This window comes from Neofelis nebulosa, chromosome 8 (genome assembly GCF_028018385.1).
Source record: "Neofelis nebulosa isolate mNeoNeb1 chromosome 8, mNeoNeb1.pri, whole genome shotgun sequence".
Taxonomy (NCBI): domain Eukaryota; kingdom Metazoa; phylum Chordata; class Mammalia; order Carnivora; family Felidae; genus Neofelis; species Neofelis nebulosa.
Genome location: NC_080789.1, coordinates 7,607,364 through 7,619,895, shown reverse-complemented (window position 1 = coordinate 7,619,895; position 12,532 = coordinate 7,607,364). Strand labels below are relative to the sequence as shown.

At 56.7% G+C, this 12,532-nt stretch overlaps 1 protein-coding gene across 1 annotated transcript in view; it reads left to right on the top strand.

The window, feature by feature from the left end:
* The window catches only part of ZC3H7B (zinc finger CCCH-type containing 7B), a 61,421-nt gene extending 52,025 nt beyond the window's left edge, over positions 1-9,396 (top strand). Inside the window, exons 17-23 of the mRNA XM_058741197.1 lie at positions 1,140-1,225; positions 4,735-4,868; positions 5,042-5,147; positions 5,290-5,398; positions 5,663-5,796; positions 5,915-6,078; positions 6,467-9,396. Coding sequence (XP_058597180.1) covers positions 1,140-1,225; positions 4,735-4,868; positions 5,042-5,147; positions 5,290-5,398; positions 5,663-5,796; positions 5,915-6,078; positions 6,467-6,713 — 980 coding nt within the window. The 3' untranslated portion in view covers positions 6,714-9,396. The remainder of the gene's footprint in view (positions 1-1,139; positions 1,226-4,734; positions 4,869-5,041; positions 5,148-5,289; positions 5,399-5,662; positions 5,797-5,914; positions 6,079-6,466) is intronic.
* Positions 9,397-12,532: the final 3,136 nt, after the last annotated feature.

Below are 12,532 nucleotides of genomic sequence, written 5' to 3'. Positions count from 1 at the left end.
AGATAGTGTCTGATCAGTATTTTTAAAAACTCGCTCTGGCTACTGGGTAGAGAATAGAGGGGTGAGGGTGGACAGAGGGGGCCCAGGGAAGGTGTGGCTCAGGCCAGGGTGACAGCAGCAGGGTGGAAGGAGTGATCAGATTCTGGGAATACGTTGACGGTGGAGCCAGTGGAGTTGTTGATGGACCGGATATGAAGCATGAGACAAAGGACGGCATCAAGCAACTGCAAGATTTTTGACCAGACTCACTGGAAGAACGGAGTGGCCAGAAGGGGAGGCTGTAGGGGGAGCAGGTTTGGGGGGGTCACAGCAGGGCTCGGTGTGGGAAGTGGAGATGTTGAGCAGGCAGCTGGATGTGGAGGTCTGGAAGTTCACCACCGAGGTCTGGGCTGGAATATTTGGGACTCATCAGCCAGCAAGTGTGTGTCAGGGACAGTGCCTGATCCAGACTAAGCCCCAGTGACAAGCAGCCACCATGGAGCAGGAGGCCTAGGACAAGGTCGAAAGGAAATCAGTCTGAGAAAGAGACTGGAGGGGATGGGAGCAGGGTATGCTTCACGAAGAGGCTCCACGCTGTACCTCAGAGGGTGGGCTCGGCGTCAACAGTCAGAGTGGGAGGGTCTGGGCCACCAGGGGATGTCTGCCCTTTGCTGACCTGCAGGGGTCCCTCCATGAGCTAGGGAGCCAGGCTGGGCCAGGCACGGAGCCCTAAGAGCCACTGGGCTAGCGGCTGCCAAGCAGGAGTGAGGCCTGAGGCCCCACTGAGCGAGGTAGAGGTGCTACCTCAAGTCGAGGAAGGGTGCTGAGCAGCTGCCCCAAGAGACGGAGCAGCATGAGGGCAGGAGAGCCCCCACACCATGCCGCAGGGCCAGCCTCTCTCTTGCATTTTCCCACGCTTGGCTGCATTTTCTGCTCCTGCTCCCTGGGAGGGCTTTGAGCAGGTCCCCCATTCCCAATTGCACGTGAACAAACAGGCCCAGAGAGCGTGAGTGCTCTCCCTGTACCCCACGTCTTTCTGTGGCAGGGCCCATCTGGGGGGTGGGGGCCTGGGCCTGGGCCTGGGCGTGGCACCTGGAGATGCCCCGCCTTTCTCCTCACTGAGCTTCACGGACGCCTACACGTGGTCCCGCCCTCCACAGGCATGACCCACGAAGACATTGTCCAGGAATCCAAGAAATACTGGCAGCAGACAGAGGCCCATGCAGGGAAGGCCAGCAGCAGCTTGGTAAGGCCCTGGGTCGGCGCTGGGCAGGGGGTGGCATCAGGCCCCTGAGGGCCACTCCCCATTCCTTCAATTGAACATAATTTCAGACTTACCAGAAATTTGTAAGAATAGTACAAAGAATTCATGTATACCCATTTCTCGATTCCCCAGACATGAACCATTTGACCACGTTCCACTCTCACTTTGTCCTGGTATGTGTGTACATCCACACAGAGACACTTATCTACAATTATAACCTACCTTTTTCTGAATCACTTGAGAATAAGTTGTAGCCATGATGCCTCATCATCCCCCAAAACTTCAGTGTGTATTTCCTAAAAATAAGGACACTGTCTTACATAATGACCGCAGTACAATTATCAGCATCACAGAACTAACATCGATGTAATTATTCAGATTATGATGTCCTATTTATTCAGATTTTGTGAATTGTCCCCAAGTCCCAAGTGACACTGCATTTATTTGTTGTGCTGTCTGGTCTCTTTTAATCTAGAGCAGTCCCCCAGTCTTTCTTGTCTTGCATGACATTGATGGTTTGGAGGAGCAGCTGTCTTATAAAAGGTCCAGCCGGGGGCACCCGGGTGGTTCGGTTGGTTAAGTGTCCGACTCGTGATTTCGGCTCAGGTCATGATCTCACAGTTCATGAGATCAAGTCCCGTGTTGGGCTCTATGCAGACAGCTCGGAGTATACTTGAGATTCTCTCTCTCCCTCTCTCTCTGCCACTCTTTGTCTCTCTCTCTCGCTCTCTCTCAAAATAAATAAGCATTTGGGATTATCTGATGGTTCCTCAAACCCCAGAGGTGATGTTCTTCTCAGTTCACTCATCAGGAAGCACATCATTTCAATTTGTCCCATTACTGGTGATCGCTTGATTAAAGGTGCCTCTACTATATGGGTTTCTCTCCTGTGAAGTTACATTTTTCCCCCTTTGTAATTAATAAGTACATTCTGGGGAGATACCTTGAGACCAGGTAAATATCCTGGTATTCCTCAAACTTTTCACCTACTGATTATATCATTTCCATCTCTTTTGATCCTCATCCTGCTCCTGAGGAAGTGAGCTGTGGCATTTGCAGATGGGGAAACTGAGTCGTAGAACATGCTAGAGACTCACCCAGGGGCACACTTAGTGGAGTAAATGCCTGGTTCTCTGACATCTTGTCCTGAGCTCACTCTGCCCTCCCATAATTGTGCACCATTCCTGCCACCCCTGAGGATTCCTAACCCATAAAATGGGGTCATAATCCTGCCTCCCATCTCCCAGGGTAGGTGTGAGGCTACAGAAGCTGACCAAGCTATAGCTTGCTGGGTCCCTGCTCTGCACCAGGCCCTGTGCCATCCCGATCCTCATATGCTTCCCTAAGAGGTAGGGATCGTTATAGCCATAGATGACAGTGGGGACAGAAGGGGTGATCTCAGGCCCAAGAGATAGCGTGAGCTGAGGCCCCTGTGCCATCCAAGAGGACCCCCTCCCCAGGCCAGGCATACCTACTAGTCAGCTTGGGAGAAGGCCGGGCCCCTAGCCCCTCCTGAGGCCAGCATGGGTGTGGCAGTGAGCCAGGGAGCGGGGCAGGCTGGTTGACGGGGCTGCCTGGCCCCCTTGGGACTTCCCTCCTCTCTCTCCCTAGTCCTTCTTTCTGTTCCTTTTTCTTTCTTTCTCTCTCATCTTCTTGGCTGTTTCCCTCCTCCGCCCCTTCCTGTGCAATCCTCTTTTCCCCTCCCTCTCCCCCTCCCTGCCGTGTGGTTTATTTTTTGCTCCTGGCCAGGATCCCGGCTGGAAAACAGTGAGGGGCTTAGGTTGGATCTGCAGTGTTATCTTCTAAGAGAACTCGGAGTCCTCACCACCTCTACCCCTTCTTCCTACTCAGGGCTGCTGCAAGGGTCCCCAGAGATGGGGGCAGGCCCGGCTGCCCAAAGGTGCCATGACTGACTTCAACCCACTCTTGCTGCCAAGGCCCACCCCGGATACCACCCTTGGGCCTGGCTCAGGAACAGGGCTTCTGTGCCAGTCCTGGCCGTGACCAGGGCATGAGGGGTCTTGGCTGCCATCCGAGGGCAGGGCCAGTAGCACCGTGAGGCCGAGAATGAGATGCCAGGGTGGGAACTGCTGAGGCCCAGTGCCCACGGTGCCATAGCGGCGCCATCCCACAAAGAAGCATGAGCACCCGCCTCTTGCCAGGTCCCTGTCCTCAAGCCACTTACCTGTGGGGAGATTAATAACCTCTCTGAGCCTCTGCTTCTATCCAATCAAGTGGGAACGAACCCACCTACCCCCCAGGGCTGCAGCAAGGAGCTGGTGAGGCTGTGCGGTTGTGGAAAGGGAAGGCCAGTGAAGTGGCATGGCTGTTCATTAGAGCAGTCCCCACTTACCGCACCTGTGAAATGAGTTCCCTCAGGCTTCTGGAAGAATCCAGTGGAACACCTAGAAATCAGTAGTGACATGGAGAACCTACTGTCCGCTCTGGCACCGGCCATGCCCCAGCTACAAACATGCCTCTACCTTGTTACCAAGGTGACGTGTGGGTTGTCCTGGGGCCGAGCCAGGCTGCGAGTGTTCCAGCACCAGGCCAGGGTTCAGTTCACACACACGGACAGAGCCCCTTCCTGCTCAAAGACAGGCCCTGAGCTAGGTAGTGCCAGGGACACAGAGTACTCCCATGGGAAGGGACATGTGCCCTCCAGCCTAGAGGAGTGAAGGCTGCCCGGAGGGGTAACCCTACATCTAAGGCTCCAGGGAGGACAGGGAGGCTCAAGGTGACAGGAGAGCTCATAGGTTAGCCAATATAGCTGGGTGAGGGGGTTCAAAGTGGCAGAAGACAAGGCTGGGTGGCCACTTCCCCCACCTCTCCCCCTACCCCCACCCCAGACGTGCAGAAGACCAGGCCCTCCTGTCTGCAAAGGAAGGGCTAGGAGCAGAGGATGGGGAGTGAACAGGGTGGGGCCGGAGGGAATCCAAGGCTGCCCAGAAGTCTGTTCCACAGCTGGCTCCTGTGCAAGTGGCTTCCCACCTGGGCCCTGCTGTCCACAGGCCCGGCCCTTGTAACTAGATAAGTTGATCAACATGAGGTAGTTCGGGTTCTGTGGGAGGCCCTAGGATGGGCAGCTGCCACTTAGCAGAGCCCTGGGGAAGGTGTGGTGGTTGAGCTGAGGTTTGGAAGTTTCCAGAATAAGCCTGAAGCAAAAAGGAAGGGCATTCCAGGCAGAGGGAACAGCATGTGCAAAAGCATGCCACGCTCAGGGAAATGCCAGCAGCTGCAAAGAGCAGACCCACGGGGACTAGCTGGATAAGGCAGAGAGTATTCAGTCAGGAATCTGGAGCCCTGTCCCAGGCCTGGCTCCCACACTGAGAGGCCATGAGCCCTGGGGTGGGGAGGTAACTTCCCTCTGGTAGTGGACTGGCTCATTCTAAGGCTCTAGGTGGCTCTAACGCGGTTGGAGGCCACCTGCGTGACACACCCCAGGCCTCAGCCCTGGTGCCTGTGGATTCACCAGCCCCTTTCCCCAACAGGGTGCCCCTCGGACACACGGGCCCAGCACCTTCGACCTGCAGATGAAGTTTGTGTGTGGCCAGTGCTGGAGGAATGGGCAAGTGGTGGAGCCTGACAAAGACCTCAAGTACTGCAGTGCCAAGGCCCGGCACTGGTGAGCCAGGCGCCCCTCGGGGGCCGGGGTGGGGGGTGGGGAGCCCACCCAAGCGCCGTGAGTCGGGAGTTAGGAGGCCAGGGCTCTCTGTGGAGTTCACACAGCCCGAGGCTCTGCCCTGAGCTCTCCCCACCATCTCCCCCCCATCCCCCCCACCCTGCTCTGCCCTACAGCTGGACCAAGGAGCGGCGGGTCCTTCTGGTGATGTCAAAGGCCAAGAGGAAATGGGTGTCGGTGAGGCCGCTGCCATCCATTCGCAACTTCCCACAGCAATACGATGTGAGCGCCAGGAGTGGGGTGCAGGGTGGTGGTGGGAACTCAGACGTGGGGGCTGAGGGGCCTTCCGAGGGCTTGCCTGCCTGCTGGGGCTATAACACAATCCAGGGGAGCTCAGCAGGCTCTCCCCGCGCCCACCCGGCAGCTCTGCATCCACGCGCAGAACGGCCGCAAGTGCCAGTACGTGGGAAACTGCTCCTTCGCACACAGCCCGGAGGAGAGGGACATGTGGACATTCATGAAGGAGAACAAGAGTGAGTGGGAAGACTGGGCAGGGTGGGGGCCTGGCCCAGTGTCCCCTCACTGCCAGACACCCCGAGTCATCAGTCGGCCCAAGAGCACCTGCTGTCTCTCCCTTTGCCACCACCCAGGCCCTCCTCCTGCCCCCCGCCCCCGACCGTGCCCGCCCAACCACAAGGCCTGGGATGCCCCCAGCTCCCAAGTCCAGGGGGTGTCGTGGGGCAGAACGGATGAAGAATCCCCTCTCACCAAGCACTCTGGCCTCCATTGCCCACCAGTCCTGGACATGCAACAGACCTATGACATGTGGCTAAAGAAACACAACCCAGGGAAACCAGGGGAAGGGACCCCAATCAGTTCTCGGGAAGGGGAGAAGCAGATCCAGATGCCCACAGACTACGCCGACATCATGGTAACCCCCTCACGCGTGCGCGGGCCCGGGTCTGAGCCGGACCTGGGAGGGCGTAGGGTGGGAGAGCGGTCCAGGCGGAGGTGCGAGGAACGGGCACCCACGGCGGTTGTGCCCCCAGATGGGCTACCACTGCTGGCTCTGCGGCAAAAACAGCAACAGCAAGAAGCAGTGGCAGCAGCACATCCAGTCTGAGAAGCACAAGGAGAAGGTCTTCACATCCGACAGCGACGCCAGTGGCTGGGCCTACCGCTTCCCCATGGGCGAGTTCCGGCTCTGCGACAGGTGCTCCGGGGAGGGCGGGGCCCGTGGGGCGGGCATGGCGGGCCTGGAGGAGCCTGGCAGGCTGCAGGGTGGGCCTGAGATGAGCCTGGGGTCTGGAGACAGCGTGCAGAGAGTGGTGTCCTGAAACAGCTGCTCCTGGATGTGAGGAGCACGGGGAGCAGGAGCGGGGTGGGGAGGGACGGGGTGGGCTCAGAACTGCCAGACCCCTGCCTGCAGCCCTGAGGCAGATCCTCGAGGAGGCTAGGACGTGCCAGCTTTCACCAGGACCGAGGCTGCCCAGGGGAAGGCTTGTCTTGCGAGGGGAGGTTGAGCTGCCGGCCCGAGGTCCACAGCCCGTGGTGGACAGGGCTCGGGCTTGGGCAGTGAGCCTCCTGCTGCCTGCCCGCAGGCTCCAGAAGGGCAAGGCCTGCCCAGATGGGGACAAGTGCCGCTGCGCTCACGGGCAGGAGGAGCTCACCGAGTGGCTGGACCGGCGTGAGGTGCTGAAGCAGAAGCTGGCCAAGGCCCGCAAGGATATGCTTCTGTGCCCGCGGGACGACGACTTTGGCAAATACAACTTCCTGCTGCAAGAGGATGGGAACACCGCCGGTGCCGCCCCAGAAGCCCCTGCTGCTGCCGCTGTCACTGGGGAATAGGGCCATTTGTGGGCCTCGGGTGAAGTCCTAGGGTCAGGGGGCGGGGGTGGGGACAGAGGTCCTGATAGGAGGGCCAGGGCAGGCCAGGGCTGGGGGCGGGGGGCCGCCCTCGTCAGGCAGCCCCCGGCCCCCTGGGGCCCCGTCCGTCCTCCGTCCTCTCTGCCCCCACCACCTGTGTGCATACCCAGGTGCGTGTGCTGTAGCCCTAAGCGGTCCCAGGGTCCTCGTCCTGCTGGAACACCCTGGGCAGACACCCCCAGCCCCCGCTCTCCTGGTTGGGGAGGGAGGGGCCTGGCTGACCCCTCCAGCTTCAGCCTACAGCTTTAACTTCTGTCTGCTCCTAAAGGGGGCCCAAAGCTCAGGGCTGGGGAGCCTGGGGTCCCCACTTGAATCTGCAGCAGGAGGGTCCTTTTCCCTGCCCCACCCTCACCTCATCCCCACCTCCCTGGGGGCAGATCAGTACACAACAGAGGGCTGGCGGCCCCAATTAGCTTTAAAATGCAGCCCCAGGGTGGAGCTGGGAACACAATACTGGTCGCTTGCCCTCTGGGGCCTCAGTTTCCCCTTTGGTTGGAAGAGTGGGAGGGGCTGGGCTAGATGATCTCTAGAGCCTCTCCAGTCCGGCCACCAGCCCAGCCCTCCTCCCTTGTGAGGCACCAAATGTAGACTTTAGGTCCTAAGAGTCCTCAGAGATGACTCAGCTCAAGCCCCCCCTATTGCAGATAGGAAGACTGAGGCCTGGAAGGGAGGGGTGATCTGCTCAGGGTCTCCCGCCCACGGCACAAGGTAAAGCCAGAGGCAAACTAGTCAAAAGGCTCAGGGCCAGTTGTCTGCTGGAGCCTCCAGGCTCTTGGCAGGGATATGACAGTCTCTGAATCAGTGTGCCACGGGGGGCTCCAGGCAGTGGAACTTGTTGGCTGAAGAAGGGAGGCTCAGGGGATTGGTCATGGCAGCACCCTGTAGAGGGACGGTCCCCTCCTGAGGATGGTCGTAGCGAGTGTAGCAGCAAGTTGCTTCCCACGCCAACTCAGGGCGGTGGTAACAGGCAGGGCACCCATGGGCTCAGCTCCTGCATGATGCACTGGGAAGAAGGGGAAGGGTGGGGGTCAGGGAACGTGGAGAGAAGGGAGATGAATGCCATGGGCCACTCTAGGATATCTGAGCACCATGGGTCACTTTAGGATGGGACACAGCTCCTCTTTCTTGAGGACCCAACATGGCCCTCATCCCTTTCTCCCCAGACCCAGACATACAGTCACGCCTGTCTGTCCCAGCCCTCCCTGATTCCCGGCCCTGCCAGCTGCCTGGGACCTCAGCTGACCCCCAGCCCCTACCTCCAGCCACCAAGCCCTTTCCCATGCCTCTCGTCTGACCTGTCTGCGTGCACCCCCTCCTCTCCATCCCACCCACTGTGGGCAGACCCGGCCTCCCCTGGTTCCTGAGACATTCCAGAACGCCCCACACTGTTGGCACAAGAAGTGGGGCCCCCCGGAAGGAACCGGGGACCACAGCTGGAGTCAGGGGTGGGGGGTGAGACAAAGAGAATGGAATCCCCCTCATTTCTCCTCAAGCAAGGATCGATAGTGAGCAATGATGTGATTATGGGCACCCCAGACGCAGAGAACCTTGTTCCTCCTGCTGTCACTGCCCAGCCTTTCCCAGTAATCGTGGCATGCATCCTTTCTTCTCCCTGCCCCCTTCCCCCAGCAGGCCAGCAGATTCGTGCTGGTGGCGTGGCTGGAGGGGAGGAGAGACCACACCCGAGGTGGGGGCCGTGGCTGTGAATGTCGATGACACTTGTTTTCCCTGATCCGTGGTGTTGCAGTCTGTCGTCACCAGCCTCGTTTTTAGTGTGTATATATGTCGCCCCCGTGATGCATATATACACAGGTATTAAATATATCGCTCTATATAATATTATATATGTGTGTGGTATCCAAGGAATCACTTCTAATGAGGGCTAAAGATAAAGAATTTGGCCAGAAAATGCAGCCATCCTGGTGTGTAATTAAGAGGGATTTTTCAGATTCGGGGACTTGGGGCCATGGGTTGGAGGTGATTTCTCAGCAAGGGCAGGAGTGGCCTCGCCTGGGCCCAGTTTCCAGACCACTCCAGCCTTGCCGGGAGAGAGCAGTGGTGCTCCAGGAAAGAAAATGATTGGCGTTTGTCTCCTGCCCAGAAGAATAGGATTAGTGTCCAGATTTTTCTTCTTCAACATGTTACCCATCCAGGGGCCCCTGGGATCTGGGGCTCCCTGGCCTGGCCAAAGCTGGATCCCCCACAGGGTTGGGAAGAGGGCCAGAGGTGGGGGGCCTGGGGACAGGAGTACACTTTGAAGGATGAGGGGGATTATTTCAGTCATGACCCTGACTGGGAGGCTTGGAGAGTTGAATCAGGGGCCCGTGCCTACTGCCAGCAGGCAGGGACAATACTTTAAGCATAGTGATCGGGGGGCAGGCGCCCCCAATGTGAGTATCCCTTTGGAGTAGGGCGAAGGAGGGACGCTGCATTTCTCAGCTGGGCAGTAATCAATTTAATGGTCCTTTTAAAATGTCTGTGTATTAAAAATTTAAGAATACCACACTTTAATATTAAATATTCATAAGGTCTAGTATCTTGATAATAATGTAGATGTTTTAATAACAATTTTTGTCCTTCTTAAAATAAAATGAAAGAAACTTGATTCTTTTAGCCTTTGTTCTAGAAAATAAACATGTGCACTTTGACCTCTGTCCCCGACCTCTGTCACTCCTGTTCCTCCCTGCCTGGAGCTTGTGCCCAGGGGCCTGGGCTGCTCTGTCCACATGGGGCAGAGCTGCCTGGTGCTGGGCATGCCTAAAGGCAGAAATTCCGAGGGGTGAGGGGCAGAAGGTCTGTGTCCCTGTGTAAACAGGGCCACCCAGCTGACCCCAGCTCAGGCAGCGCCTCGGCTGGCAAGGACAAGCTGTGCTGTGTACAAGAGGCCCCAGCAGCCACCCTTCACTGGCTCTCCTGCAGCCTGCCTGCTCACAGCCTTCCGCATGGGGGTCCCGAGGTACCCACACCTCCCTGCCTTTATCAAGGACACCGTCCTGAATTCCAGAGGGTCGGCTCTGTGCCCTCTCTGGGTGTGGTTTTTCCAGAATAGCGAGGAGGCACGCCATGCTTTGGAATATGATTCTGACTGCAGCCTGGACTCCTCGAGACCCAGATTTCTCATCTTTAAAAGGAGAGAGTATATTAGATTGGGAATTCTCAATTCGGGGAAGTCCATATCTGCTGGGATGGGAGGTACTTTCTCAAATCTCTTGGGTTGTGTGTGTTGCAAGGGATGGAGGGGGACCCTGATGGGAGGGGCCGCATATGTTCAAGAGCAAGCTCTCACCAGATAGCTGTCAACCGCAGTGTGGAGTGACACCAGGAACAGGGGGCCAAAGGTGCATAGGGGCTCAGGGGCTTGATAAATGACCGGATGAGCAAGAGAAACCAGCAGCTTGATTGAGCACCTGTGCACCAGACCCTGGATGCAGCACGTCTGTTCTCCACGACAACGCTGCACATCTGGTGTCCACATCTTAGAGACATTCAGCAAAGGTTCCAAGGACCCTCAGGAGACAGTAAAACAAGAAACACTGGGAACTGGGTGATTGGCAAAGGTCCCTTCAACGCTGACGGTCTGGGGTTCTCAGCACCCCTGGTAGCACCGTGAAAAACCAAAGTGGCGTGGCAAAGTACAGGCCCCCAAAGGAAACCTCCAGACCCATCCTCAAGCTGGAGAGATCATGAACCTGCATCCAGACCTCCCATGAGTTCAGAAAATCAAAGACCGTAAGATAAGCAGGACTTCAATGTGCCTGGTGGACTAAACTCTTAAATTCTCTACATTCCCCTAAATTCTCTTCTGGGCCTCCTTCAGCTCAAGTTGGTAAACATTCACTGAGCACCCACTCTCAGATCCTGGGAGCAAGGTTGCTGAAGAAATGTGGCTTCCCGGGGCGCCTGGGTGGCGCAGTCGGTTAAGCGTCCGACTTCAGCCAGGTCACGATCTCGCGGTCCGTGAGTTCGAGCCCCGCGTCAGGCTCTGGGCTGATGGCTCGGAGCCTGGAGCCTGTTTCCGATTCTGTGTCTCCCTCTCTCTCTGCCCCTCCCCCGTTCATGCTCTGTCTCTCTCTGTCCCAAAAATAAATAAAAAATGTTGAAAAAAAAAAAAATTTAAAAAAAAAAAAAAAAAAAAAAAAAAAGAAATGTGGCTTCCCTTGAACCCAAGTCCGCCAGGGGATACAGACCTACATGGGAGAGGGCAGGATGGTTTGACAGGCACTGCGGTGGGAGGCATTGCAGGTGCCAGATCCAGGGAGGGCTTCCTGGAGGAGGTGAAACTGGGATAGAGGCTTCAAAAGATGACTGTCCCATTGTCAATGCGCACTCACTGTCCTGCATCTTTCTTTTTCTCTCAATTGTATTTCACGCGTGTCTCCAAGCCCTGATGTAACTTAGGTATTATGATCAGTGGCCGACACTTTATTCATCAAGGGACCGGAGCTGACTTGAGCAGCCCCCAGTTATTGAACACACGTCTGTTTCTGGTCTTCCTTCCTGTGAGTAAGGGTCACAGTGAGCACCACCATCACCACCACCATGGAGCCCCAGCAGGCTTCTCCCTGCCTCTGAGGAAGCTGCTTCTGAGGGAGGCCCTGGGCAGGTGGGGTGGCTGTCAGGGACCTACAGATGGTGAAGGGGCTCTGCACCTCTCTAGAGAAAGCCCTTGAGGGCTTTGCCAGAAACTGCATCCACATATACCCCCTCCCAGGGGGGCCATCTCTAGTAGGCATCAGACCTCTGAGCCAGGAAACCCAAGAAGTGCAGACAATCCCAACACGCCTGCCATGCGGCCCCTTCCAAGTGTCTCCGGGTTTCTATGCGGCCTCCCCTTTCCCCTCTCTACCCTCTCCAGCCTCTTGACCCAGCAACCTGCTGCGTGGCCTCTGTGAGAGCACAGGTGACACTGCCAACTGGGCCCCCCCGGAGTAGGGGTGCCACCTGGACTGACTTGCAGTGGCATGAAAATTCCCTAAGGGCGGGGACCTGCCTGGCCGGGTTTCTTACTTAACTTTGAATCTCTCACAAAGTCTTGGCTGGTGCCAGGTATGCAGCAAGTAGTCACTTATGGTCTTAGATGCTTAGCACATCTGTACATTGGAAGGGTTCTGCAGAGAGTTCATAGAGACAAATGTCCGAGGACGGAATGTCACTTATCAGGTGGGTATTTTTGCGACACAGGGCGTTTCCTGTTGCCTCTGGAATCATGCTCCGTGGGCACCTACCCACCGCACCTTTGTGGTAAGCCAGTCTAGCACACGAGAGAGTTCTTAGGCCAGGGAGCGGTTCAGTCAGCTCCAGCCTGCAAATCCCAGGTCAACCTGAGGCAACCTGAATGCGAGGCCCACCTCACCCTCGCTGCCCAGGGTCTCGGAAGCACAGGGCACTAGAAGGATAAATAGGAAACTAAATTTGTTATGAGGTAGAGGAATGGGGAGGAAGGACAGGGATAGAAATTACATATGTGCATATAATGTTTATGTATTTTTTTTTTATTTTAATTTTTTTTTTTTAACGTTTTATTTATTTTTGAGACAGAGAGAGACAGAGCATGAACAGGGGAGGGTCAGCGAGAGGGAGACACAGAATCTGAAACAGGCTCCAGGCTCTGAGCTGTCAGCACAGAGCCCGACGTGGGGCTCGAACTCACGGACCGCGAGATCATGACCTGAGCCGAAGTCGGCCGCCCAACCAACTGAGCCACCCAGGCGCCCCATGTTTATGTATTTTTGAGAGAGATT